The sequence below is a fragment of the Epinephelus moara genome, chromosome 17, assembly GCF_006386435.1.
Source record: "Epinephelus moara isolate mb chromosome 17, YSFRI_EMoa_1.0, whole genome shotgun sequence".
Lineage (NCBI taxonomy): Eukaryota > Metazoa > Chordata > Actinopteri > Perciformes > Serranidae > Epinephelus > Epinephelus moara.
In genome coordinates, this window is record NC_065522.1 from 6,113,310 (window position 1) to 6,138,940 (window position 25,631).

The 25,631-nt window shown below is 40.5% G+C and overlaps 1 protein-coding gene across 2 annotated transcripts in view; it reads right to left on the minus strand.

The window, feature by feature from the left end:
- Positions 1 to 496: 496 nt before the first annotated feature.
- lrch4 (leucine-rich repeats and calponin homology (CH) domain containing 4) overlaps positions 497 to 25,631 on the minus strand; it is an 82,054-nt gene continuing 56,919 nt past the window's right edge. The window contains exons 10-18 of one of the 2 annotated variants that reach the window (XM_050067636.1): positions 25,373 to 25,525; positions 24,968 to 25,036; positions 24,709 to 24,763; positions 24,556 to 24,619; positions 23,111 to 23,212; positions 22,927 to 23,024; positions 22,458 to 22,595; positions 17,281 to 17,358; positions 497 to 809 (exon numbers count right to left, since the gene is read on the minus strand). In XM_050067636.1, the coding sequence (XP_049923593.1) occupies positions 660 to 809; positions 17,281 to 17,358; positions 22,458 to 22,595; positions 22,927 to 23,024; positions 23,111 to 23,212; positions 24,556 to 24,619; positions 24,709 to 24,763; positions 24,968 to 25,036; positions 25,373 to 25,525 (907 nt within the window). In that variant the 3' untranslated portion in view covers positions 497 to 659. Of the gene's footprint in view, positions 810 to 11,877; positions 16,936 to 17,280; positions 17,359 to 22,457; positions 22,596 to 22,926; positions 23,025 to 23,110; positions 23,213 to 24,555; positions 24,620 to 24,708; positions 24,764 to 24,967; positions 25,037 to 25,372; positions 25,526 to 25,631 lie in introns of those variants that run through there. The other variant, XM_050067635.1, reaches the window with a different exon arrangement.

Genomic DNA, 25,631 nt, shown 5'->3' on the forward strand with positions numbered 1-25,631 from the left:
TTTCCGAGAAGGCGTGTCCCTTTCAAAAATGCAAGAGGCGTTGCTTTGTTGCCGGCCGTTTTCGCCGGTGTGTTAAACACACTTTAGAAAGGAGTGTCCTCAGACTATCAGAAGGCGGAGGTCTCTGATTGTCTGGTGGCGAGACTAGAAGACCCCTGATACAGCCACAGGCACAGCATGGAACCACAAGGGGGATGGATACTCTGTCAAGATGTAGTGTTCATTTTTTTGTTTGTGTATAGTTTCAACAAACACGATACAACATGTTAATCAGAGGTGTTGGTAGGTGTATTTTCTATCTTTGGCCAGAGCCAGGCTAGCTGTTTCCCCTGATTCTAGTCTTTATACTAAGCTAAGCTAAACAAGTTCCAACTCCAGCTCCGAGATTGATATTGAGCTTCCATCTCACTCAGACACAAAGCGTAATTTAAATTATTATTCCTTTAATTGTGTAATTTCATCTTAACTGTGAGACATGAAAAAAGACACAGCAAAGTCATTTACACAAGTCTTTTTATTGTTACCATGTCTCTGATCATTGGACGAAGTATGTCTACCTGTAAAGTCAATGTAATGAACATGTTAAATATAAGGCATGTTAAAAACAAACACTGTTCCTGAGATGGATCTCTTTGGGGTGATACTGTTAAATCTATGTGCTAGCATTGTGTTGAGCTAGCAGCCCCTGACGCTTCCTGTCTGGGGACCCGCTGGGCGCCATCAGCCAGGTCAACCAATGCCCGGACGGTTTGGGCCAGGCGACTCAGCCCCTCGTCCTCTGTGATGAGTTGAGGGGAACACAAGGTATCCTGGGAAGGGAGGAAGAGAGGAGTGAGCAGATGCAGGAAAGATACATATATATGTATTTGGCATAAATTTGACATTGTTCTAAATATTTAGTTGGGCTCTGTTATTGGTAATTTGCAGATTTAATAATGATAATCTCCAACAAGCTCGACATCACTGTCATGTATATTGAAAAATTAGTAGACCCTGCCAAAATGGCATTACGTCAGAAAGATGTTTAACTCTTACGTCAGACAGACGTTAAATTTTGGTTGGGATGCAAATCAGGTTGACAATACTTTAAACGTCAACGATGTTATTCTGTCATGTTGTGTTGACGTTAACATTATGACGTTTTGCAGATGTTGGATTTTTTGCCATACCTTTCAAGATATGTCGTTATTCTACATCAAGATGATGTTGGGATGTTACGTTTGGAAGACATTGGATTTTGGTTCCTTAGCAACACAACTTAATACCAACAAAATATCAACATCATCTGTCATCAGCGCTCTACGTCAAATTGATGTTGGCATTTAACATTGTTCTGACATTGAATTTTGGCCACCTGACGTCACAACCTAAATCAACCAAACATCAACATCCAACGATGTTGCTGTTTACTGTCAGTGAGGAAGTCCATGAATATGCATTAACACTATGGTCACACATTCTGTTGCTTTATTTCATTTGCCCTTTCAAACATGGTGAAGCTGCTATTTTTCTGGAGTGTTAGCCAGGCACGTGCACAGAGAGACAGATCCTTTTGCCCTCTGACTAGAAAAGTGCCCTTTGTACGAGACTTTTTTTTCTGTTTCTTTTAATAATTTTACAGTTCAGCGTTTAAACATGGCCCATGGTATCCATTCTCAGTTAAAAGCGTGTTGTATATCCAATAACTGCATTTGAGCCAAGCCCCTGACCCTCTCTCTTTAACTTCCCCTGTCACAGTCACCACAGTTAACAAACACAAATTGAGCGCCCTGCGGAGCAGCATCCATGTCTCTCTATACTGCCTTCATAACAACCAGGTAATGACAGTATTTGCCCTGAGCTTGGTGTTGTTTGTCACTGTTGTGAAATTAATCAACAATAATTACATCTACAATACAATCATCTTAAATTAGGCAATGGCCCACCATTGAGCTGAACAACAAAGCTAGTCTGGTGTAAAGTCACACCATTTCCCTCCAACTCTCTGGCTGATTGGGGATCAACAGCTGCCTGTGATGACCAACGACAGACGTAGGAACTGCTTTCCCACTTCCACGTGCCTTTATAAACCAAAACTCAACTTGAAACATTGTTTACATCTCACATACCGTGGCTTTGATAATTCATTTAGATAAATCCAATATGCGTTTTGGTGCTGCACGAATGTGCCATAGGCAAAGAGTACAGAGGAGTGCAAAGCCGCAGCCCAATTTAGCGTTGTACAGCATGTGTACAGATTACAAAAATAATAATGAGGGTGTTCCTTAGAGAGTTTAAGAGGCAATGTTGGTAGCATGGCTGGATTAAACTTCTGTATCACTCCATATCCATCCATCCATTCATTTTCATCCGCTTATCCAAGGCCAGGTCACGGGGGAGCAGGCGAAGCAAAGCACCCAGATGTCCCTCTCCCCAGCAACGCCTTCCAGCTCCTCCAGTGGGACCCCCTAGGCGTTCCCAGGCAAGATGAGATATGTAATCCCTCCAGCGTGTTCTGGGTCTGCCCCGGGGCCTCCTACCAGTGGGACGTGTCAGGGACACCTCAAGCGGGAGGCGCACAGAAGGCATCCTGATCAGGTGTCCGAACCACCTCAACTGACCCCTTTCGATGCAAAGGAGCAGCGGCTCTACTCTGAGCTCCCTCCTGATGTCCGAGCTCCTCACCCTATCTCTAAGGCTGAGACTAGCCCCCCCATGAAGGAAACTAATTTCAGCTGCTTGTATCCGCGATCTCATTCTTTCGGTCACTACCCAGAGCTCATGACCATAGGTCAGGTTTGGGACGTGGATGGACCAGTAAATTGAAAGCTTTGCCTTCTGGCTCAGCTCCCTCTTCACCACGACGGACCGGCGCAGCGCCTGCATCACTGCAGAAGCCGACCCATTTCATGCTCCATTCTATCCTCACTTGTGAACAAGACCCTGAGATACTTGAACTCCCTGATTAAGGCAGTAACTCTCCCCTAACCCAGAGGGGGCAATCCACTGGTTTCCGGCAGAGAACCATGGCCTCTATCGACAAAAACTGTAATTTTACTTTGCTGGACACAGGAGCTGCTGGTCTACTGCTGCCTCAATTACCTTGTTTGTTTGAGTTATTGTGTGACAGCTAGGTAAAATTAATGTATTGGAGTCTGGCTCTTAAGAGAGCATAGATAAGTTTCACTTAAAGTTTAGTTCCCTGTCGGAAGGGATATCTGTTTGGGAAGTAGTGAGCATAAGACTGGATTAATTAAACTTTGGTTATACTCCAGTTGTGTGAGAGTTTGTTTTAATATAATTTTACTGTTGTTAAACATGGCCTCCTAGGACTTTAATTCGTCAAGAATTTTCTCTGGTTTTGGATTCTTTGTTGACAGTGGAGGAGTGCGAGAAAATCTTGGTTTTCTCGATGTATTCATCATAACACAGGCTGAGTAATTGATATCCAAATGGTCATCTGGGGTGTGAAGTATTCCTTTCACCTGTTAGGAGAGGAGCAGTACTTTGCTGTAGGGCATGCACTGACACTCCTGACACCCACGTACAGCCATTCAGCCTTAGTTGGTTGGTGTGTTTTTGAACTTTATGTTAGGCTACAGTTGGGTAAATATGTCCTGACTCCAATTTTGTATTTAAAGTGAGACTGTAACTTTTGCTGAGCCTCAGTTGATAATGACAGGATAATGGAGTACGAAAGAGTGGCAGACAGCGAGCCACACTGCTAACCACAAATTCAACCCAGACTTAATGCCATAAGAATCATTTGACAGATGCTGTAATTCCATTAAAGCAGCTTGGGACTTTAAAATATATCAAATAAAGTATAAATCATATTCATCTTTTTTTTTTTTGATCTCCTGTGATTATTAATCTGCTGTGGTCCAAACTAGATATCAAAGCTCTAACCCTAACCTTGGCGCTGAAGTAATCTTTAGGCTACAATCTGTGAAGTGTAATAGATGATTTTCCTCTAAACTGTGATGTGTGAATATAGAAAGGCCAACCTGGTGGTAAGGAGTTAACACATTTATAAGACATTCTGTAGCAAAGCATGCCATTTCAATCTTCTATATGGTGGATATCACAAACATCCACACAGCCTGTCAAATCCTGAGTGTTTATTGCCTCCAGGGCTGGTGGGAAAACCCATTAAACCAGACTTCCTTTCACTATTCTTTGGAACAAGCAAACAGGCGCATCAATATCTAAACAACATACTCACTTACACTATACAAGAGGAGAGCTGTGATGTTTAAAGCAAAAGAAAGATCTGTGATCTGAATTATAATGAAGTGTTTCTGTCTTTCAAACCATGCAGTCATGAATTCTGTAGCTGAATAAACCAGTCTTAGTGAATGCCTCATGTTACAGTAACCTGGGCCGTGTTCACCACACCAGGCTCAACTAATCCAGGCTAACTTGATTTTAGCCAGCTAAAATGATCTTGTTCATTTTTAACCAGCTAACTTGGCTCCGTGAGCAGTTTGAGGTGTGATGAACTTAATCTGAATAAGCAGCACACTCTTCCAGCCTGAGTAGAGAGTTGAAACCACCATCAGCATGACATCCATGACTGGATGTCATGGCGCCACTTCGATTAAACTGTATGACATATTTCCAGCAAATGTAGTACAGTAATCTTACTGACCCTGACACCAAGAGAACTGAAGAAGTGTCCAGATACACTACAAGCAACAACAACATCCAGGGAGCCTTTTCGGGCTCCAGTTTCCAAAAAAAATTCGTCCACACGAGTGATGTGATAAAAAATACAATATCCACACGAAACCGCAAAACCCGATACCAAGTGATGTAATACACATGCCAAAGCAGTAGGTGGCCATTTTAACCAATCAGAAGTCAGAGTCAATACCAGAATAGGGAAGTGCGGAAAATAAACACAACCCGATCCACCAAAATAGCGCGGCCTACTTCAACAGCAGAGGTGCCTGAATGACCAACTACACTACCACGAAAGCAGTGATGGGCCTGCCAACGGAGGTCCGACCCAGCCGGATCCAAAACCTCCGTAGTCTTTGCTGCTGCTCTACAACAAGACATAATTCCAGCGCATTTAATGTTTGCATTCAATAATCTTGCAACAATTGTGTATTTTTCTACTTTATTGAAATGGTATTTTAAGAGCATTGCTTGTGTTATATTTAAATTGTTGCCTAATAAATACAAATGTACTGTAGTATGTGTCACGTGGTCTTCTTTGTCTTTTAAGTGAAAGCTGTAAATGTGTTAGTATGACTAAGTATGTAACTTGTATGCTGCTGGTTGGCTATTGTTATCCTAAAGCCAGAACTATTTACAGTTTAATAGTGAGCATATTGAGGTTTAAAGGGCACTTAAAACACGGTGGTGGTGAAAAGACATTCAGAACTGGTTGAGGTGAAAGTTTTTTCACCAGCTATTTTAATATGTTGATTGAATGGGTGCATTTAGACTGCATTTCTCTGGGATTTGCAATATTGATTTTCAACAGAGCAATTTGGATGTGATTTCTTGGTTAGGCTCCAAAATGACAATAGACTATAATTTGCACACTGTACAGGATGAAAAATCTCACTATTGCAAATCCTGCTGAAATATGGTCTAAATGTGAATGTTCAAAACGTCAGATAGTTGGTGAAAAATGTTTCACTTTTGAATCTTTTCTGGATGTATTTTCACTGGTGACCATTGTTGTTTTTTAGGTGTCTTCTCAGTGGAAAAATGCTCACTGAGGTGATGCAACCTTTCATACATTTTGTGGCTTAAATGACAAATTCCTATCAAAATGTCAGATATCATAATACTCATGACTGGAGATTTACACATGACTAAATAAAATGGGTTTCACCACACAAACTAGTCGCCAAAGATTTACATTTTTCCATGAAAGCAAATAACTATGTTTAACTATATGTAACAGGGTCAATTATACTGCAGTAATATGTGTCAAATGTACATTTGTAATGTTGAGTATTATAATTCTGCAAAATTTGCTTCAGTTGTTATTACCTGACACACTTAGGCCTCTGTACTCAACATGTGGAACGTTTGATAACCAGTTTCTGTACCCCTACGTTCACCTTTGGGGGCACCCCACCAAGTGTAACCAGTGAACTCTAGTGATGTCAAAGTGGCAAAAAAACAAAATCCTCCGTCACACACTACCACACAACCTCTTGCCCCTCTCCCACAGAGCACAACAGCAGAAGGGGCCGCCATGTTACATTCAATTAAGCACAATGAAACACAGAAAACATACCTGACACCAGGTGGCAATAAAAAAATCCTCCATCATACACATCCATACAAATTCCAGCCCCTTCACAAAGTAAGCGACACAAGATTATGTTTGCATAAAATTAACTTGTAAACACAGCTTAATAGCTCTAAAACAGGGAAATTACCGTAAGTGCAATGCAGCCTTGCCTCTCCCCTTTTGCTGTTGTGCTCTGTGGGAGAAGTAAGCAACATTGCACTTATGGTAATTTCCGTGTTTTAGCACTATTAAGCTATTTTAATTGAATGTAACGTGGCGGCCCTTTTTGCAGTTGTGCTCTGTGGGAGAGGGGCTGGAGTTTGTATGGTTGTGTATGACAGAGGATTTTGTTTTTGCCACTTGTTGTCAGGAGAGGAATAAATGGAGATCGTCTCCAAAGATATCCACGGCCTGGGCCTCTTTATATCTACACAACGCAGACATCACTAGAGTTCACCGGTTACATATACATCTTTAAACTTTACAGTTACAGATCTTCATCTCCCCCTTCATCTCATCTCATCATCACCATTACCACCACCAGCGTCTTGACTCCATAGGGGGGGAACCCTAATCTACTACGTCTTTACCACCCTCCTGGTAAAGATGACATCACGATGGGGTCTAATTGCCAAAGACTTTTCACATTTCTCAAACTTATGTGCCCATGTAAATAAATATTCTTTTCTCTCAGAACGAGTCTCTCCTGATTGAAATATTCACAGAGAAATCTGCTTCAAATTCATCCAAATCGTTCGTTTTATATAAACATCCTGAAGTTATTGCATCCGATATTTCTCTTCATTGTACAGTTTATCAGCTGTTTGTACTGGTATTGTTCTGCATTAAATATAATATGAATTATCCATATAATATGTCACATAGTCAGGTGTCAGTAGTTTCCTCAAAGATAGAAAGGGGTCCCTTAAGGAAAAGAGGTTGCTGCTACTGCTGTATTGTGTAGCCTAATTTCTTTTGGTGCCCATAACAAAAGACGTCTTTTCTATCTGAAAATGACTTCATGTCTGGGGTTTAGTTTAAAAACTCCTGATGCAGCTGACTGTGAACAAGCTGCATTTGCAGGTTTGGGCTTCAGGGCTTGTTGCTCTGACAAAAGCTCCATTTAAACTTCAAACCATCTTTGAAGCACTGGAAAGCCAGTCAAATCATCACCAGTCAAATCAAGCTGCACACTCACTGAATAACAGGTCCCAGGTTCACCTCAGTCTGCAACTGAAATCTCACTTTGATCTCATGACATTCACCAGTGATCATCTCCAGCACAATAAAACAGGAAGTAGTTGTCACATGATGCAGTATGTTGGCTTCACATAACTGTCCAAGCATAGAACAGACAATATCTCAAGGAGTGTCTGCTTTAATTAATAACGAAATATAAGTATTATAAAGTCAGCCTCTCAGTTATCACCATCACAACCCTATTCACTGATGGCTCACTACACCTTTAAGCTCATGTAACAAATGTATCCGAACACTTAAGTATAGTAACTGAAACACTTTCCTCATCATGACACATCATTTTACTACTAATGGGCAAACCAGAAATGTACAAGTTTGTCTAAACTCAGCTGATTCCATACAGAAGAACTCACACACTGCACCACATGGGATTTAAGGGATAATAATAAATGTCCTGAGTGTCCGGCTCTAACAGATGACTACTGTCAGACTCACTGGCTCTGTGCATCAGTTCAGTCCTGCTGCTCTCAACTGTTAGAGGTCATCAACAAACTGTCCACATCCTCAGCACATCCCTCTTCTGCACACTTCACATCACACCTCACTCCACTGACAAAAACAGCTGAGACTATAATACTCAATTTTAAATACACAACTACGTTATTCACCAGATATTAACATGTTAACAAACATGAGAAAATGCTGTTTCTTAATATAAAAAAAGAAAAATGTGACTTGAATGTGGGCTGATGAGACTCAACACGCATTAGAGTCAAGTATGACAGAGTCTCATTGAGAGGGACAGTTCACATTTTCTTCTAACCTCTAGTGCTATTGTTTGGAGATATCAGCTGTAGAGATGTCTGCCTTCGCTCCAGTATAATGGAACTAGATGGCACTCAGCTTGTGGTGCTAAATGCGCCAGAAAAATACATTTGGAAAACTCAACAGCAATGTGTCTTTCCAGAAATCATGACTCGGTTAAAACAATTCGCACAAGTGAATTATATGTACAGTCAATGTAAAGACGCGATAAGTCACAAAGCCCTGCTGGGTGGCGCGATGGACATGGTGGATGTAATGGATGCGACACAAATGATACAAAATATGCTGTGCAGGTTAAGTGAGTAGTGCGATTTTGCGTCATATGGTTTTTGGCAAGAGTTGAAAAAATCTGAACTTCAGTGACCAATTCATGCTGCGATAGCCAATCAGCACGCAAGATTCTCTGGGGACGTATGACGCCGAGGACGTATCAGTGGAAGTTCATTCACGGATTCAGCGATTTCATGCGCATGTTAGTGTTAGTTATTCGCGCATATGACATGAGTCAACACACGAGTAACACAACGCAAAAATTCACATCTCCTTTGGTGTGAACACAACATAACGTTAGCTAGCTCAGTGGTGCTAGGTGAGTAAGCAGCAGACGCACGTTTCCTTTTGCACAGTGCGACACATCCTCATACAACAGTTTGAATATCTAAAGACTTTGTGGACGTGAATGTCGTTTACTTAACACAAAAGTTAGCTCAGGTTTAGGAAAAGGAACATGGTGACAACATACCGTAAAATAACTCAGAGTTCACTTGGTTTCACACAGTTTTAAACACCGGTCTTGCATTGTTTGACCCATCCACCACCCCAACCTGCCTCCTTAAGGCTCATTTATACTTCCTTAGATCCATCCGTTTCAAACGATATAAATGTCACTGCCCTCATACTTCCATGCGTCCTTTATGGAAGCATATATACAGCCAATAGATGGCACTAGAGGGCAGAGTCAAAGGTTTCACACAACAACAAACAAAGTGGCGTTGGAGGTTGTAATATTGTATCTTTCAACGGATGCGACATAGTAGATGGTAGTGGTGGCCATTATAAACATACTGATTCGTTCCGTTCTACCATTATTTAAATTTCTTCCTAGTCTCCTAAGGTCGCATCTCACTTGAACTACACTACACTGCCTTCATGATCTCCGATGGTACTGTTCCGTTTCTTCCGATCCATAAGCTTTCAGAAAATGTGCGCTAATATGGACAAAATGAACGCAGAGTATCGACAGAAGGCTGTCCATCTCCGTCTCCATATCAAACGTTGAGCATCAGTGAGCCCTTGGACCAACTTTCTTTACACCACTTCCTTCTTTACTGCCATCAGTGCATTGGTCATGTGATTGCAGCCTTCCCGATTACTTTTTACATGAAATTACTGACTCATGATTACATGAGTTACATACGCACTGTGGTACATCACTTTTCATAGGTATACATATGCACAGTGCATGAGAATAGCCTGCGCAGTGATCTGTTTGATGGATGTAGTTTGGTAGACAGAAAAAAGTTCCTACATGAAACTGCTCACAACAAAGTCTGTGGATTATCTTGAGTAACCGGGTCATGATTTCTGGAAAGAGACATTGAGGTTGAGTTTTTCAAATGTATTTTTTTTGGAGCTTTGACCGCCATAAGCAGAGTGCCATCTAGCTCCATTATACTGGAGAGAAGGCAGACATCTCTAACACTCGGCAACTCGCACCAGAATCCTGCACCGAGTCAGGTAACTGACAGGTAACCTGCAAAAATCTGTGTAATGGGTAAAAATATGTATGTATATATATAAATTCAAGGGTATGGGCAAAGGTAAAAATTAACCAGATTTAGATGTTTTTTAGACAAAGAAATTAATCTCAACAATCAAATGTAGCTTTGTTTCTGTCTTGCTGAGATAATTTGTTCTAAGCATGCTTTATTTTGTTGGACAACTCTTGACTCATTTGTAGCTCCGCAATAATCATCTAACACTTAATATTATTGTATGTTTATCCTGGTTGTTATTTCATCAGATCTCAGGCTTTAAAAATGAATCTGGATGGATTTGTAGTTAGTCCTGCACAGCTGACGCCTGCTGCAGTGGGTGAGTCAGACGGGCCCCGTGGATTGTCCTCAGTGACCCCTGAAAACCCCGAGAGGAACCAACTCATCCACAGAAACATTTCTGAGTACGTCTCTGAGGTTAAATCTCCATATAATGAGTGCTGCTGACTCTGTAGTGATTACTGAATTACCTGGTGAACCTTAAAGTCTGACTAAACACAGGAAATGTGAATAATGACACCTGACGATGCACACTGGCAGCAGGCTGTGGGCTGAAGGGATGCACGGAGGGAAAATCAGAGATGTGACAGCACTCTTTATTGACTCTCCTCCGTGTGAATGGTGCAGTACAAACCTACAGGCTGATTTCTCCTCTGCTCTGACCTTGGCTCAAACACACTCACCTGCTCCAACATGAGCCAGCTGGAGTTTATGATGGTTAAACCTGCTGTTTGGAGAGCACACAGGAGCTTTTGGAAGAGGTTAAAGCACAGGGCACAGTGGACATCAGGATATCTGCACGCCTGCTCACTATGTCGCCACATTTCAGCACTTTTAATGAGTTGTGAAAGTGACTTAAAGCTGTTCATCATATTCTGTTAACCCCATCCTGTACTGATCTGAGAGTGGATGTGCATGATTTACTAAATGTTGTGTCCTTAATATGATATGAATAAGTCTGGTGTTATTCTGTATTTTTGATATGATTAGTTTGTTGTTTATTGTCAACAAATCCCATGAACAAATAACTGAACGGTACATTCAGACAGCGCTCCAATTTCAGGAACGGTCCAGATTGTGCCAGAGTGCGCTGTCGCACACAGAATGAGTATTTCTGAATGCACCACTCGCATCATCTTCCTCTATTGCCTAAAACAAGCCAATAGAACTTGCTAGCTAGCGCTAGCTGATGTCTGCGGACAATTCTTTTGCCTCCAGCTACGCTCCACCCACCAAAATGTCATACTGTTTACTGACAGTAAAAGGGTCTAATTAATGACTTTTTAAGGCCTTATATTTATTACACCGAATTTAAGACACTTTAAGACTTTTTTAAGGACACCCGGGCAAATGATAGGCAGCCTACGGATGGATCTAACAGGATGTAAAGATTTTTGAATTCCTGTTTATTCTTTGAGGGCTGCGAGTAACTGTCTGATTCATGTGAACTTTCCAGGCAAGAAGCAGTTCACTTCCAGTGAGCCTGATACTTGTTAGGAGATCCACTCATTGATGGTTTTTGTTCAGCACATGGGATATGATGACATGAAAAATATAAAATATAGAATATCACCAGACTCATCCTTTAATCAGCATTAATTTGAAATTTAAATTTAAATTGCCTCACGTTAGTTTGACAAGAAATAATGTCATAGGTCACGTGATGAAAACAGAACTAAATTAACATCCTTTGAAGAACATGTGACGCAGCTGAAAGCTCCACAGGAAGCTAGTAAGTTGGCCTTGAGTGAATTTTTTGTGCAGATGCAGATACCCTGATCACATTCAAGTTCTTGGCTGATTCAGCAAAAGCACAACTGCAGGCAAGCAGACAACAGCACATGGACAAAGTTGGTTTTTAATAATTTCTTTACAGCGGGAGAAAGAAAAACTTTACATATAGATTTATATAAACTCAAAAATGATTCTTAATAATAAAAGGGTATCATATAAATATAAAGTACAACTGTATTTCTGTTCGGCTAACATATGAAAGAATATAGCTCGGTCTAAGCCAGTGAATGAATGACTGCTTGCTGCTTATCCAGTTTCATTTATAAAATATACATTTGGAATTGAAACAGTACAACATTTCATCTTAACAGCAGGCGAATAAAAAACTTGGGACACAGGACGGAAGGTTTTTACAGTGGACATTCTGACCTCTTGACAAACAGCAGACATGAACATGGACTGGACAGTGGACTAAAATAACCAGTGTGCTGTGCACCTCGTTAAAATAAATCAAGATATAAAACTATATTGCTTTTCAACAGAATGGCTTTTTTTTATCTGGGACCCCAAAGTGTTTAATACATAAAAAGACAGTATGAAATAAATATTCATGAAGATATTTTAGAATATATTGAAACCAAACTTACTGTCATGAAATGCTTTTTCAGAATTTTTAAATGAACTGGTTTACATGAGTTTATTTTTATTGTAGAAACTTATTTCAAAAGTACAGTTGTTATCTGGTCGGAGCAAGTTATTATCTTGTGGGAACATATTATTATCCATGGGAACAAGTTATTGTCTTTTGGGAACAAATAATTATCTGTGGGAACAAGTTATTATCTTGTCAGAACATATTTCTTTCTGTGGAAACAAGTTATTATTTTGTGGGAACAACTTATAATCTTGTGGGAACTAGATAATATCTTGTGGGAACATTTTATTATCTGTGGGAACAAGTTATCATTTTGTGGGAAACAACTTATAATCTTGTGGGAACATTTTATTATTTTGTGGGAACTAGTTTATATCTTGTGGGGACATGTTATCATCCGTGGGAACAAGTTACCATTTTGTGGGAACACGTAATTATTTTGTGGGAAAAAGTTATCATTTTGTGGGGACTAGTTATTATCTTGTGGGAACATGTCATAATCCATGGGAACATTAACCAACTGTGGGAATATGTTTTCTGTGGGAACAGGTTATTTTGTTACCTTTTTGAAACAAGTTATTATCTTATGGGAACCAGTAATTATTTGTGGGAACAAGATATCAACTGTGGGAACAAGTAATTATCTGTGGCAATAAGTTATTATCTTGTTGAAAAAGATATCATCTTGTGGGAACAATTTATTATCTTGTGGGAACAAGTTATTGTTTTGTAGGAACATGTAATTATCCGTGGGAACAAGTTATTATGTTGTTCAATCAGGTTATTACATCTGCGAACAAGTTATCATCGTGTGGGACCAAATTATTATATTTGTAATCAGGTTAGTATCCCTAGGAACAAGTTATTTTCTTGCGCAAAAATAACAAGTTGAGCATAGAAAATAATTTTTGGGGGGGACTTTAGGGGTTCTTTACCAAAGTCAGTTTTATTCCTTGTCAAATTTTCCAGTGATACTTTTATTTCCCTGTACCTCTGAAACAAGGCAGCTGAACAACTGCTTCATTGTGAAATAGAAGTTTCTATAACGTTAAAATAAACCAATAAAACTATTATGAAAATTAAAATGAAGAAATGACATTTCAAAACAATTGTTTAGTTTTTCTAATTAATTAATAATTGATGGATTCATTAGAATACCTTACACACTCTGTTTGTGTGATTAGTTATTTCATACTTACTCATTAATTTAATATTGAACTCTCTGAGGCCCATATTATAAAAGACACAGTCTTTAAGAGTAGGGTTAGACCAACATACAGTTCGCTCATATGGGGAAAATATCAGTACTGTTTACCTCTGATATTATTATGTCCCTCTCTTTCTAAACTTAAAGAACTAAAACCTCAGTTATTTCGTCCTTAAATATTTTGTATCTGAAGTCTTCCCTATGAATAAGTGATGCTGGTCGACTACTTTCAGTTGATTAATTTGAGTTTCAGTGGAAAGTTTAGCAAATCATTATGGTTTGGATGTAGTTTGAGGCCTTGGTGAGAGAAAGACAATGAATGATTAGAATTTTTTGGCATTAAGCAGTTTGAATCCCAAAAATCTCACGACTGATATTAGCTTTCAAAGCCCACATCAGTCCAATCAGAATTCTAATCAGATTCCAATCTGTGTTTAGTTGCAGACATTGACCTTCTATGAGTAATAAGCCAGACACAGCGTGTGGTAGAAAGAGCAGAGACCCTCTGATGCTCTGTTAAATGTGTAGCCTCTAGGGAATTAATTATTTTCCAATCAAATGAAGAGGAAAACTTTAAAACAATCAATGTTATTTTAACCCTGAATAATTGAATATTGATTACATCTAATTTATCTGTGTATGGGATTTAAAGCACACACATGGATTTCACAAAGCTTTATGAGGCTTTAAATCTATAGCCTTATAGGCTGAACCAAATTAGTGACGCCTCTGCTGTTTCACCTCAGACACAAAAAGAACCAAAAACAGAACAGAATCCAAAATAAATAAAAAAGCAATAATTTAATAGCCTGTTTACATTTATACAAACATGAAGTCAGCTGGTCAAACAGACCAGTGACAACGACAAAAAAGACTTTACACACACACAACCTCCTGAAGGGCTTTGTACCGTCTGGAGGGGGACTGATGCAGCGACATCGCCCCCTGCTGCTCACAGTTAGCACAGCAGACATCAAAATAAGAGCAGTCTTTGCGAGAGGTCTCAGTCAGTGTTCAGTAAGAGGCACTGTATCATCTGTCTCACTGTCACATCATCGTGTTCTGTAACATCCAGGTTCCACTTTGAACTAACTTGCATCTGTCTCAAGGCTAAAAATCACATTCACAGTTCAGTCACCAGCTTCTCTCTCTCAGGACCAGTGTGCTGCCTACAGACACACAGCTCTCAGAGGTAGAGCTGCTCTCAATGCACAAACCATTTCAGGTGAGTAGCGAGCAGAGCTAAAGAACCACAGGTGGCAGGTTGCAACTGTAATGGCGTTTCTCTGTTTTGGGCGGGAAGGGATTATTTATAACAGGTCAATATGTAACAGGAGTCACACGACTCTGTGGTGTGGGTATTCTTGACCGCAATTTGCTGCCAAAAGTTAAACTATCTCCAACTTTTTGTTTGAGTGCACTTCACTGCAGAATCAAACGGCCTCAGCTCAGAGCTTGGTGTGTTTTTGGTGTCAATCCAGTCAGATAAAGTCCTCTAGGACATCTAGTCAGAATTAGCAACTTCAGCATTAAGGTAAGCTACTAAATTGGTCTGCTGCCCTTCTGAGATTTATCACTGTTTCCAAATTCTATATTGTGCACTAAAAAGCACACACTGTGCACTAATGTTAATGAAGTCTGTCTGTAAACTGTCAAGGATGTTTACAGACAGTTTGGAGAATCATTAAGCTGTTCGGCCCCTTTTTTCTCCAGATACATCTGACTAACCTGATTGAATTTTTGTTTATTGTCTAGTGCCCTGTAGAGACTTCCTTTAGTCATGCCGCCATGTTTTCCCAACCTCAGCTATATACCTGGTGAGTACAATGTTATTATAAAAGGTAAAACTCATGTCCAAAAACTCAAGTTGTAATTAAACCCCAGTTTTACTATATTACACTTAAAAACTGCAGTCTTAGTCTGTTTGTTGGGATTTTATGTACAAGTATTTATCATTTCCCAATGTACTGTCGTTCATGCTGTGCTATATACATAACACAGAGTTCTGATATACTGTCAACTCCAAATGAATGCTAACATTGCTCGTATCACTTCATGTGGTGATAATATGTCAGTTGTTATGTTAGAACTTGTTGCACTGCCCCCAAGTGGCCAATAAAGATCAACTGATGGAGCTGTAAAACTATGCTTTCATACGCACATAAAGGCGACCCTGCATATCCTGCGGTCGTTGTGCTGAGGAACTAACACCATGCATCTGCAAGATACAGCTGAGCATATGAACAGTGCAAAGTTTGGAGAGACACACATGGAGCTTGTTTCCACTGTGGTTTTTCTGTTGTGGTCTCAATGTTAACAATACAGTAATCTCTATGAACAGGTATATATGCCACATTAATATTCTCAGGGAAGATATTGAGGTGTTGGCAAGGAGTGACTGGCCTGCAGTCCCCAAGCAGGTACAGGAACACTGAAGCTCACGTCGCAGCTGCTTGTAGTGCATCGATAAAAAGGCAGCACAAGGTATAGTATGTCATTGGGATTCAGCTGAGGGTGTGGTTCCTTTGCTCCGCCTATTCATGTCTCAACCAGTGAGATTGTTTCTGCCCGTGGAGCAGCTCTACCTCAGACAGTTAAAACACAGAATTCCCATCTCCTCCCAACATGCTGTACGTTAAAGTGAAGGCTAAACTAGGCTAAGGCATGTCACTGCTCTCATGTAGTGTTTGTATCATTGTAGTGCTTCCTATTCCTCTAAAGGTCTAAATGAAGAGCTGTAGCTTCAGTGTGCTGTAGTGTATTCTGTGTGTTTGTTAAAGGTACTCGGCTGCATGCTGTGTATGCTCTCTACTGTCCAGCTAGTGCAGCTGTGGTGGCTCACACACACTCTTATAACATCTGCTCTACAGCCATGGAGGGTGTGAGTGCTGAAAAACACATACACTGCAAAGTGTTGTCTGAGATGACAACTGTGTGAGCAGCTGTGCATGTTGGCCTCACACTCTGCAGCTATGACTGTGTGTATGTGTGCAGTAAGTGTGTAGAGCAGTTCAACGGACATTTGAATATGAAAGTACTGTGCGCTGCTCCTCTAGGTGAGCAGGTAGCAGTAGAGGACGTAGAGAAGGGCCATGGCCACACAGTAGAAGAGCAGGAAGTCTGTGGACAGCAGCGAGGAAGAGGAGGAGGAGGCTGACGACGATGACGACGAAGGTGAGGAGTGGCGAGGGGACTGGTCCTCCGCCGTCTCCCCCTCCTCAGTGGCCAGCACGGCCGTCACACAGCGCAGCACAGCGGGCAGCTTACACAGAAGCACATCAGAGCTCACACACATGTCCGTCTGGACAGAGACGGGGGACAGAACACACACAGGAGGAAGATACAAGTAGTTACATTGTTAAAACAAGGAGACAGAAAAGGACAAACAGAGTTAGGGTTGGACTGATATATGGGCCAGGTACTGGTTTTTAATTGACAATGTCCAGTTAAGCAGAAAAAGCCTCAAACAGCCCGATCAGTCCAACCCTGACAGGAATACTGCAGCAACAAATCTGAGCTGTAAGCACACGGAAAATTCCATTTCAACTATCTACGTCTTTATACAAGCTGTTGCTGGGAACAACATGGAATTTAGATGTATTCCAAAATATGCATGAGAACAGGACAGGAGAGTGAGAATCTTTACCTCAGGGACTCCCAGCTTGCGACAAGCAGCAATGAAGTTTTCCACGTTGAGTCGACACTTAGCTGAGCTCAGTTTTGGCTGAAAATGAGATCAGGAAACCACATGTAGGTAAACGATCGCTTTGCTTTGTATAAACATCTGTCATTAGTTGAGAAGAAGTGGGTTTCATTTCCTCAGCTGCATCATATTAAAACCTCCCTGCCTTCTGGTCTCTTCCTGTTTTAATCTGCTGTTAATGTTACAGCTCTAATTAATGATGAGTCATGTCATACTCACCTGTCTGCTCACACTGTTTTCATTCACTAATGACTTTCAGTTACTTCCATTTTGAGTGTTTTGATCGCTGTTAAGCTTCCATCAGTGAAAGGCATCACTTCCTGCGCAGATGTTTCACGTTAGAAGCCTTCCAGTGGCTCAAAAGGTATGACCCCTCCTTCGTCATTGAAGGCTTTTCATGTTAGTTGAAGGAGAGTAATTATACGCACATCATGCAGGTGCAAGGCTTTAAAAAAAAGAAAAGAAAAAAAAAAAAAACAGCAAACATGAAGGAAAAAGTACTGCCTGCACACAAACTCCATGCCACATAAAGAAGTAAAGACAACTTTTTGGTCATACTTGGATCTTCGTCAGGTCAAAATGTTTGAGAAGTTAAAACCACCTACATTTATTGATAATGCACACCTGACAAGCTCTTTGATGGCAGGTGTGGTTAACCGTCTAAACCAATCAGGGTGGTAAAACAGCTGGCAGTACAGTGCTCCAGGAATGAGTGAGCATATTAGTGCTCCTGGTTCCCTCGTCTTATAGTCAATGGATTTTTGGTTAGATGCCTGAGATAAGGTTTGTGGTTAACACAAACTTGAGACTTTCACAAGAATTTCATTTTATGTTCTACGACATCAAATATGTCATTAAATACCAAGCAGCTACCTCCGGGGCAGAAAAATGAAGCCTCTAATGGCAAATTGTGGCTGGCTCCAAGAGCGAGTCAATCCCCGATGCCTAACTTTACAGCAGAAATAAACATGTTTACAGCCTGGTACAAAAAAAGTTTTTGTCTCTATTGCATATTTCCTCATTCATGACAATTGTACCAGGAATTACGTTTTATATAACTCACCCATTTACATTTTAATAAGGCTTAAAGTTACGCATCATTAAGGGCAGGTCAAGTGACTGGCTGTCTGCTGACAGTGTCCTCAGCTTCTTAGTCAGATCCAGCCCTCACTCCTCCACAGCTCCACCATCTTATCTAAATCCAAGAAGGCTCAACCAAAATGCCAACTCGAGGCTTCAAAATGGGAGTCCAAAAAAAACAATGAGTGACATCATGATAGGTATGTCCAATTCTTTTATATAGTCTATGGTAAGACTGTTTAAAATGGTCATGAATTTTGAAGGCAGTTGCTAACAAGTGGCAAGATGAGCCTACAGAACATCATCACGCTGAACATGGCTGTACAGCCTCGTTGTGATGGTGACATTAAGTCATGCGACCATGGTGTGGTTAGCTTTTTTTTTTAGCTTTTCACTTCTGGCGAGTGCATTTAGGCCTCACAACTCATAAAAGTGGTGTTTATTTGTAAAGATTATCTTGCCGAACAAACAATAAGTCTCAAAAACTTATGTTTGCCACAGAGTTTATTTCCTGTAATAATCCAGAATCCAATGGAAAAATCTTGGCTTTTTGACAAGGGAACCAGGGCGACACTAACTTCTGTGTTGGCCTACAGAAAAACAGCATCCCTGATGCACTCCATAAACAATTCAATAAAATACATAGGAAAAAACAGCAACACAGAGGCCATACTACAAAATATCAAGCATATTTCTTAATTTCATAATGTTAAAATGTAAAAAAAAAACCAAAAACTGTTATATTAGGAAACATATTTTCACTTTTACAAAAGTAAGTAAAAGTAAAGTAAAACTATATGCATTTATAAACACAGAGAGAGTCACCATGATAACAGAACCATTATTAATTTCAGAGAATATGTCTGATCTCATCCTCTTGATTCAGATCTCTGGAGGTTGAGAATATGAAAATGTTCTCCTTAGAGTAAGAGGGTATTTAAATAACCTCCTCTTCTCAGAGGTCTGATGTGCACGATGCAAGTGTATCTGGGAAAGGCAGCTGAGTGATAAGCCTCTCTGAAATGGACTGCCACTGGGTTACACTGATCCTGGTTCAGCATGCAGCTCTCCTGTGTTCTGCTGTTCTGGTTTTCAGTCGCTTTGTGTTTTCCTATTGTAAACCACACAGGCCTCTGGTAAGATAAATAACATTTCTTGTTGAAAGTTATGGTGCCTTCTACTGTCATTGGTTTTGCTGTTATCAGGTGGATGTATATGTAAAATATGAGTGCATGAACCACACTGATAATTCCCTGGCTGAGGATCAAGGACAGTAGTATTTTTAGCAAGAAAGAGATCAGACTTTCCAAGCATTGATCTTTAAATGTATTTTTAAGTCGTGGATCAGAGCTCAAAATGTGCCAGTGTGTTTGTATAATCTTAGAAAAAATCGTTACCAAGGGCAGAATACTTTACGCAACACCTAGGAGCATTTATTGGTGGAGGTTTTTCTTTTTTGACGAGGCACTCTCTGTGTGTTACAGTGCTGAAGCTGTCTCAGGTAGCTTTTGCCTCTAACTCAACACAACAGAATTTTAAACGTAAGTGATGTAGACTAATACAAAGGATGAGGAATTTGATATGTTTGATAAGTTAAGATACATGCTTGATATTTTGTAGTAAGGCCTTTGTATTACTGTTTTCTTTACACAACCCTGATTCCAAAAAAAGGCTGGGATGCTGTGTACATAAAAGCAGAATACAATGATTTGCAAATTCTTTTTGACATACCTTGGGGGGAAATAAGGATACAACACTTACATTTTTTTCCATTAAACGTATATAAATGCGCTATTTGTATGAAATTGAAACCAGACTTTGGTTGTAACTACGCCGATAAAGAAATCATTAACATTTCAATCCATTTTTTTGCAGTGAAGCTTCAAGATGCTTCCTCTACAAAAGGAACTAATGTCTCACAGTGTCCAGGCGAGATTTCGGCCCATTGTTCCACAGAGACAGTCTTTAAATCTTCAAAATTCTGGGGCCTGCTTGTGACTCTTCACTTTCAAAACTTGAACAGTTACTGTCCTCAGTTACTAAATGCTTACTGAGTGTTGTAAGAACAACACACGCTGATGTAACACAGTGGTTAACATGCTCCTGTCCCAACTTTTTGGAGTGTGTTGCAGCCCTTAAATTCAGAATAAGTGTATATGTCTGATAAACAATAAGGTTAATCAGTTAAATATCTTGTCTTTGTACTGCATTCAATTACATATAGGTCATAAAGATTTGCAAACCATTGCATTCTGTTCTTATTCGTGTTTTACAGTGTCCTAACTTTTTCAGAACCAGGGTTTTACTTTTTTGAATTGTTTATTGTCAAATGTGTTACCATCCTGAGCGATTTAGACTGTTAACCACACCTGCCATCACAGAGCTTGTCAGCCCACTGGTGGGCATTATGTAGAAATGTAGGTGTGTGGTTGTGGTTTCAACTTCTCAAATATTTTCACCTGATGAAGATCCAAGTGGTATAGAAAAGTTGTCTGTATTAAACTTTAGTGGCCTGGAGTAAGTGTGCAGGCATGACTCTTTCTTCATGTAGGCTTTCAATGTGAAACACACACTGATCAGCCAAAACATTAAAACCACTTACAGGTGAAGTACAAAAAAAAAAAAAAAAAGATCATCTTGTTACAATGCAATGTTCTGCTGGGAGACCTCAGGTCATTCATGTGGATGCCACCTGACACATTCTGAGATGGCAGTAGATGTTCAGGAATGGCCTGGGGAACGTGACAAGGAGCTCAAGTTGTTTACCTGATCCCAATCCAATCAAGCATGTGTGGGATGTGCAGTCACGCCAGCCTAGCCACCCACAGGACTCAAAGGATCTGCCGCCAAAGTGGTGCCAGACACCACAGGACACTCCCAGAGGTCCTGCGTCCATGTCTTGACAGGTCAGAGCTAAGTCCGATCCAGGGAGGCCCCACCATAGATCAGGGGTACCTCTGAGGTACTGGCACATCCCACAGATGCTTGTTCACATTGGGATCCAGGGACTTTGGAGGTTAGGTTGATGCCATGAGCTCTTTGTCATGTTCCTCGGGCCATTCCTGAACAGTTTTTGCGGCATTGCATGGGTGCATCCACATGAATGCCACATCAAAAGGTTTCCCAACAGAACATTGCATTGTAACAAGAAGATCAATGTTATTCACTTTTAGCTGTCAGTGGTTTTAATATTTTGACTGATCGGTGTGAGTGGGAAGTGTTGAGTTTTGCTGATGGCAACATGAAGAGTAGAAGTGACTGTAAATACTGTTTTCATTCACTGATTATTTTCAGAGTGGTGACGTGACTCTGTTGTATTGATGGCATTAGTGCTGTGGAAATGTATCTTACACTAAATTCACATGTAAGCTATCACAGTTCAGGTCATTCCAACCCTGTTAATGAGTATCAAGTTCTTATCTGTCCATGCTGGCTGCTCTTACTGTATATGGGCTTCGATTCAAGAATGTACACTATGTCAACATGTGCTAATATCATTTGACACTATGCTTCATGGATTTATGCACACATAGTTTTGTTTGAATAAACGAATAAAAGTATTTTTGGAGCATGATTCATGAATTCCTGCACACACTTAAGCTCTTTTTAACTCAAGAGCAGCTTGAATAGCAGCTTCAAAGGAAAACCTTGTACATTTTTCTAAACAATGGTAATGCTAAACAAGATTACAGGATACGGGGACATTTTATTTCCCATAATTCTCTTGAAAACCGTATCTAGCATTGGCTAACATAAGCTGCCAGCCATACCAGACCAAGTAGGGCTGTCACAGCAAACCCCCTGAGTAGACTACACTGAGCAAAGATGTGTTTTATTCCCTTTAAATTGGGCTTTTCATTTATAAGAGACAAAATGTGTTATTCTTTCTTTCAAAAGCTGCACAGACTTGCTTTAATACTACAGTAAAACGACCACACTGAAGTGGAATAAACAAGTGATACAGACATCATCACTGCTGTCTGGTGACTCAATGGTTCACACGAGATGAAACGGATCACTGACGGGCAGAGAGGACTCACCACTGCTGGGGAAGGAATGTGGATGATTGACACGGAGCGTTGTCGAATCTGATTGACCAGCTGGCAGAGGATTGTGCCGTTTGATAAGGCCTCACCCAGATCCTCCGGTAGAGTGATCTTCAGCCGAGACTCCAGAGTCTGAGGAGGGGGACAGGAAGAAAGGATTATGTATATTAAAAAGCTTCTTACACAGTGTTTATACCACAGGACACAAACTGTTTAAATCCGGGATTATATTGATGATGATGTTTGGCATATGTGTGTAAAAATATCACAGAAATTCAAATGTGAGCATCTGACATGTTCTGTACACTTTCAGAAGTGGCTGATACGGCATATATGTAAGGTGTTGATGAAATCTAATCAAAATCATCTCAGACTGAGGTCTACACTCAGAAAAAACACAGTAGTATTGACATATTTTACAATTAATATCCAGTGACTGCAGTGTGTGTATATTGTGGTTTACCTTGCGTAGTTGTATGATGTCTGGTCTCTCCTCTTTAGGAGAACGCAGCATTGTGCGAGACTCACTTCTGCCAGAATCCCCAAGAGTAAAGGTTATCCCTGACAAAGAGACGAGGAACAGTATTGGAATGTTTCAGAGGCACTGACTGAAGGTGTAAAGCATGTCGGTTGTGTTTTGTGTATACCTGTAGGTTTGACATTGCTGCGGGATGAGGTGCGGAACAGGAAACTGTTGGGTTTCTGGGCCTGACCGGGTGGAGGGGAAGTCTTTGGGGAAGATGGGACATCTGACACAAACAGTCAGGTTGGTGTTACAGGTGTCATATTCAAGATATACTCTCATAGCATATTTTATACCACTGAACTCATATGACATGACAAGACAAAATTTAAAATAAAATGGATGTGCTGTTAAAGGGACAGTTCATCCCAAAAGTACCTAGAATTACTGCCCAGTGGTTGTATGCCTCCACACACCAAGTTTCTCTTAGAGTTTACATCCATGTCAGTGAAACATGGATACTTCCCATGAATCTTCCCCCCGCCAGCACAGAAGATCTATACAATCAGCACAGTTTCAAGGTGGACACCAAAGATTAGTGTCACCAATTCAGTGTCTGACCAAATGTCTCCCTTCTGTTCCTGAGATATGACACTAAATAATAGCCAGAAAAAATGTTTTATGCAGAACACTATGTTGTAACAGTGAAGTTGACCTCTGACCTTTTGGATACAAAATGTCATCACTTCATCATTATATCCTGTTAGACATTTCTGTGAAGTCTTGTCACAATTAGCATATGAATTATTGAGTTATGGTCAAAAACATATTTTGTGAGGTCACACTGACCTTGACCTTTGACCAAAAAATTCTAATCAGTTTACTCTTCAGTCCAAGTGGATGTTTGTGTCAAATTTGAAGAAATTTTATTGAGGTGTTCTTGAGATATCACATTCACAAGAATGAGACAGACAAGGTCACAATGACCTTGATCTTTAACCACCAAAAACTAATCACTTCATCCTCAAGTCCAAGTGAAAGTTTGTGCCAAATTTGAAAAAATTCCCTCATGGTGTTCTTGAGATATCACTTTCATGAGAATGAGACAGACAAGGTCACAGTGACTTTGACCTTTGACGATCAAAAACTTATCAGTTCATTGTTGAGTCCAAGTTGACATGTGTCCAATTTGAAGAAATTCCCATGAAGCGTTTTTGACCGGTAGAGGTGTCAGGTATCAACAGCATGCCAGCTGATTGTTCAGTTGAATAATATGCCTGAAATCACCAGCCTAAGTTTGGAAAACCCAAAGCTGGAAAGAGCAGCAATGCCTCTGTCCTTTTATCTTTCTAAATATTAGTGAATCTCCTACAGACTGGATCTAAATTTGAGGTTTCACCAAAATAATAACATGTAGTACAAAAAAAACCTTTTTGCACTTTGTATTTACACTGGAATTCTATAATTGCACTCTTCCCACTTTGTATTGCAACTGCTGCACAGTTAGTTCTCTTGGATAAATAAAGTTTTATCTGATCGTGTACAGAAGCCATGGCCACTCCTAAAGCTCCCATGTTATGTAATGAATAATAATTACAATCCACTGTATGTTTTATGTTTTACATTTACCTGTTCTGCTGCTGGAGCGTTGTAGCAGTGTTGAATGAGGCACTGTGCTCATCTGATCAGCACTCTAATAAAAAAAAAGAACACAATTCACATTTCCGACAGTGTAAACACACTCCAGCTCTGTTTACTGCAGGAATGAGAGGCACTACTCACTGCACATCGCTGCCGAAGGCCTGAATGAGAGTTGCTGTTCTCTGGAGAACCACCACTAGAGGGAGACAGACACCAATATTTGTTCATTACACAAATCCAACACTCCCACCCCCTCAAGCTTCCCTCAAACTGTACCTCAGCACACACTAAGGAAATGCATGGATGAATGGAAGAGAGTTGAGCTTCGGTCACTGAGAGTCATGTGTCTCTCTGCTGTTGCTCTGCTGTGTGTTTTATTTGTTCAACAGGCCGTACTTACGCTGAGCTACTTCCTGTCTGTGGTGCAGTGGCCACATGACTTCCTGTTTTGGTGGATGACTTCAGCAAACTGCAAAATTAGAGTTTTGACATGGAGAGCATATAATTAGATATGACGGACAGAAGGGAGTTGCCTCTGACAGAGCCGTTTCTTACTGTATGTGTGCAAAACAGACTGCTTCCACATGACAGCTCATAGAAGCTCATATTCACTCTGTATAGAAGTACAAATTTATGTTCATGTGATGTCTGTGTCCAATCCATTCATACACTTCAAGCCTGTCCTACGATGACAGCAGATGCCTCTTTGTTTGTCAACAGTTAGCTCTGTGTTATGAAGCTTTAACACAAACATTTCAAAATAAATCAGCATCAATGGTTTTATAGGATATGTCAGAGTACTAACCTGGCCTTTTCTCTCTGCTGCTGCAGACGCTCTCTCTCCTGCCAGATGAACAGGGTGCCTGGCCTCCTCCTCTCCTCCAGGGTGGGGCTGGAGGGCGACAGGGGAGAGGAGGAGGCTGATGATGGGGGGCACACCTCTACATGGAGGCTGGTCCTGGAGAGAAGAGGAAGTTGGAGAGTGTCAACATGGCAAAATTGAGTTTAATATTTTGATCAGAATATGAAACACCCCCCCCCCCCCCCCGCCCCCCCGCGCGGCT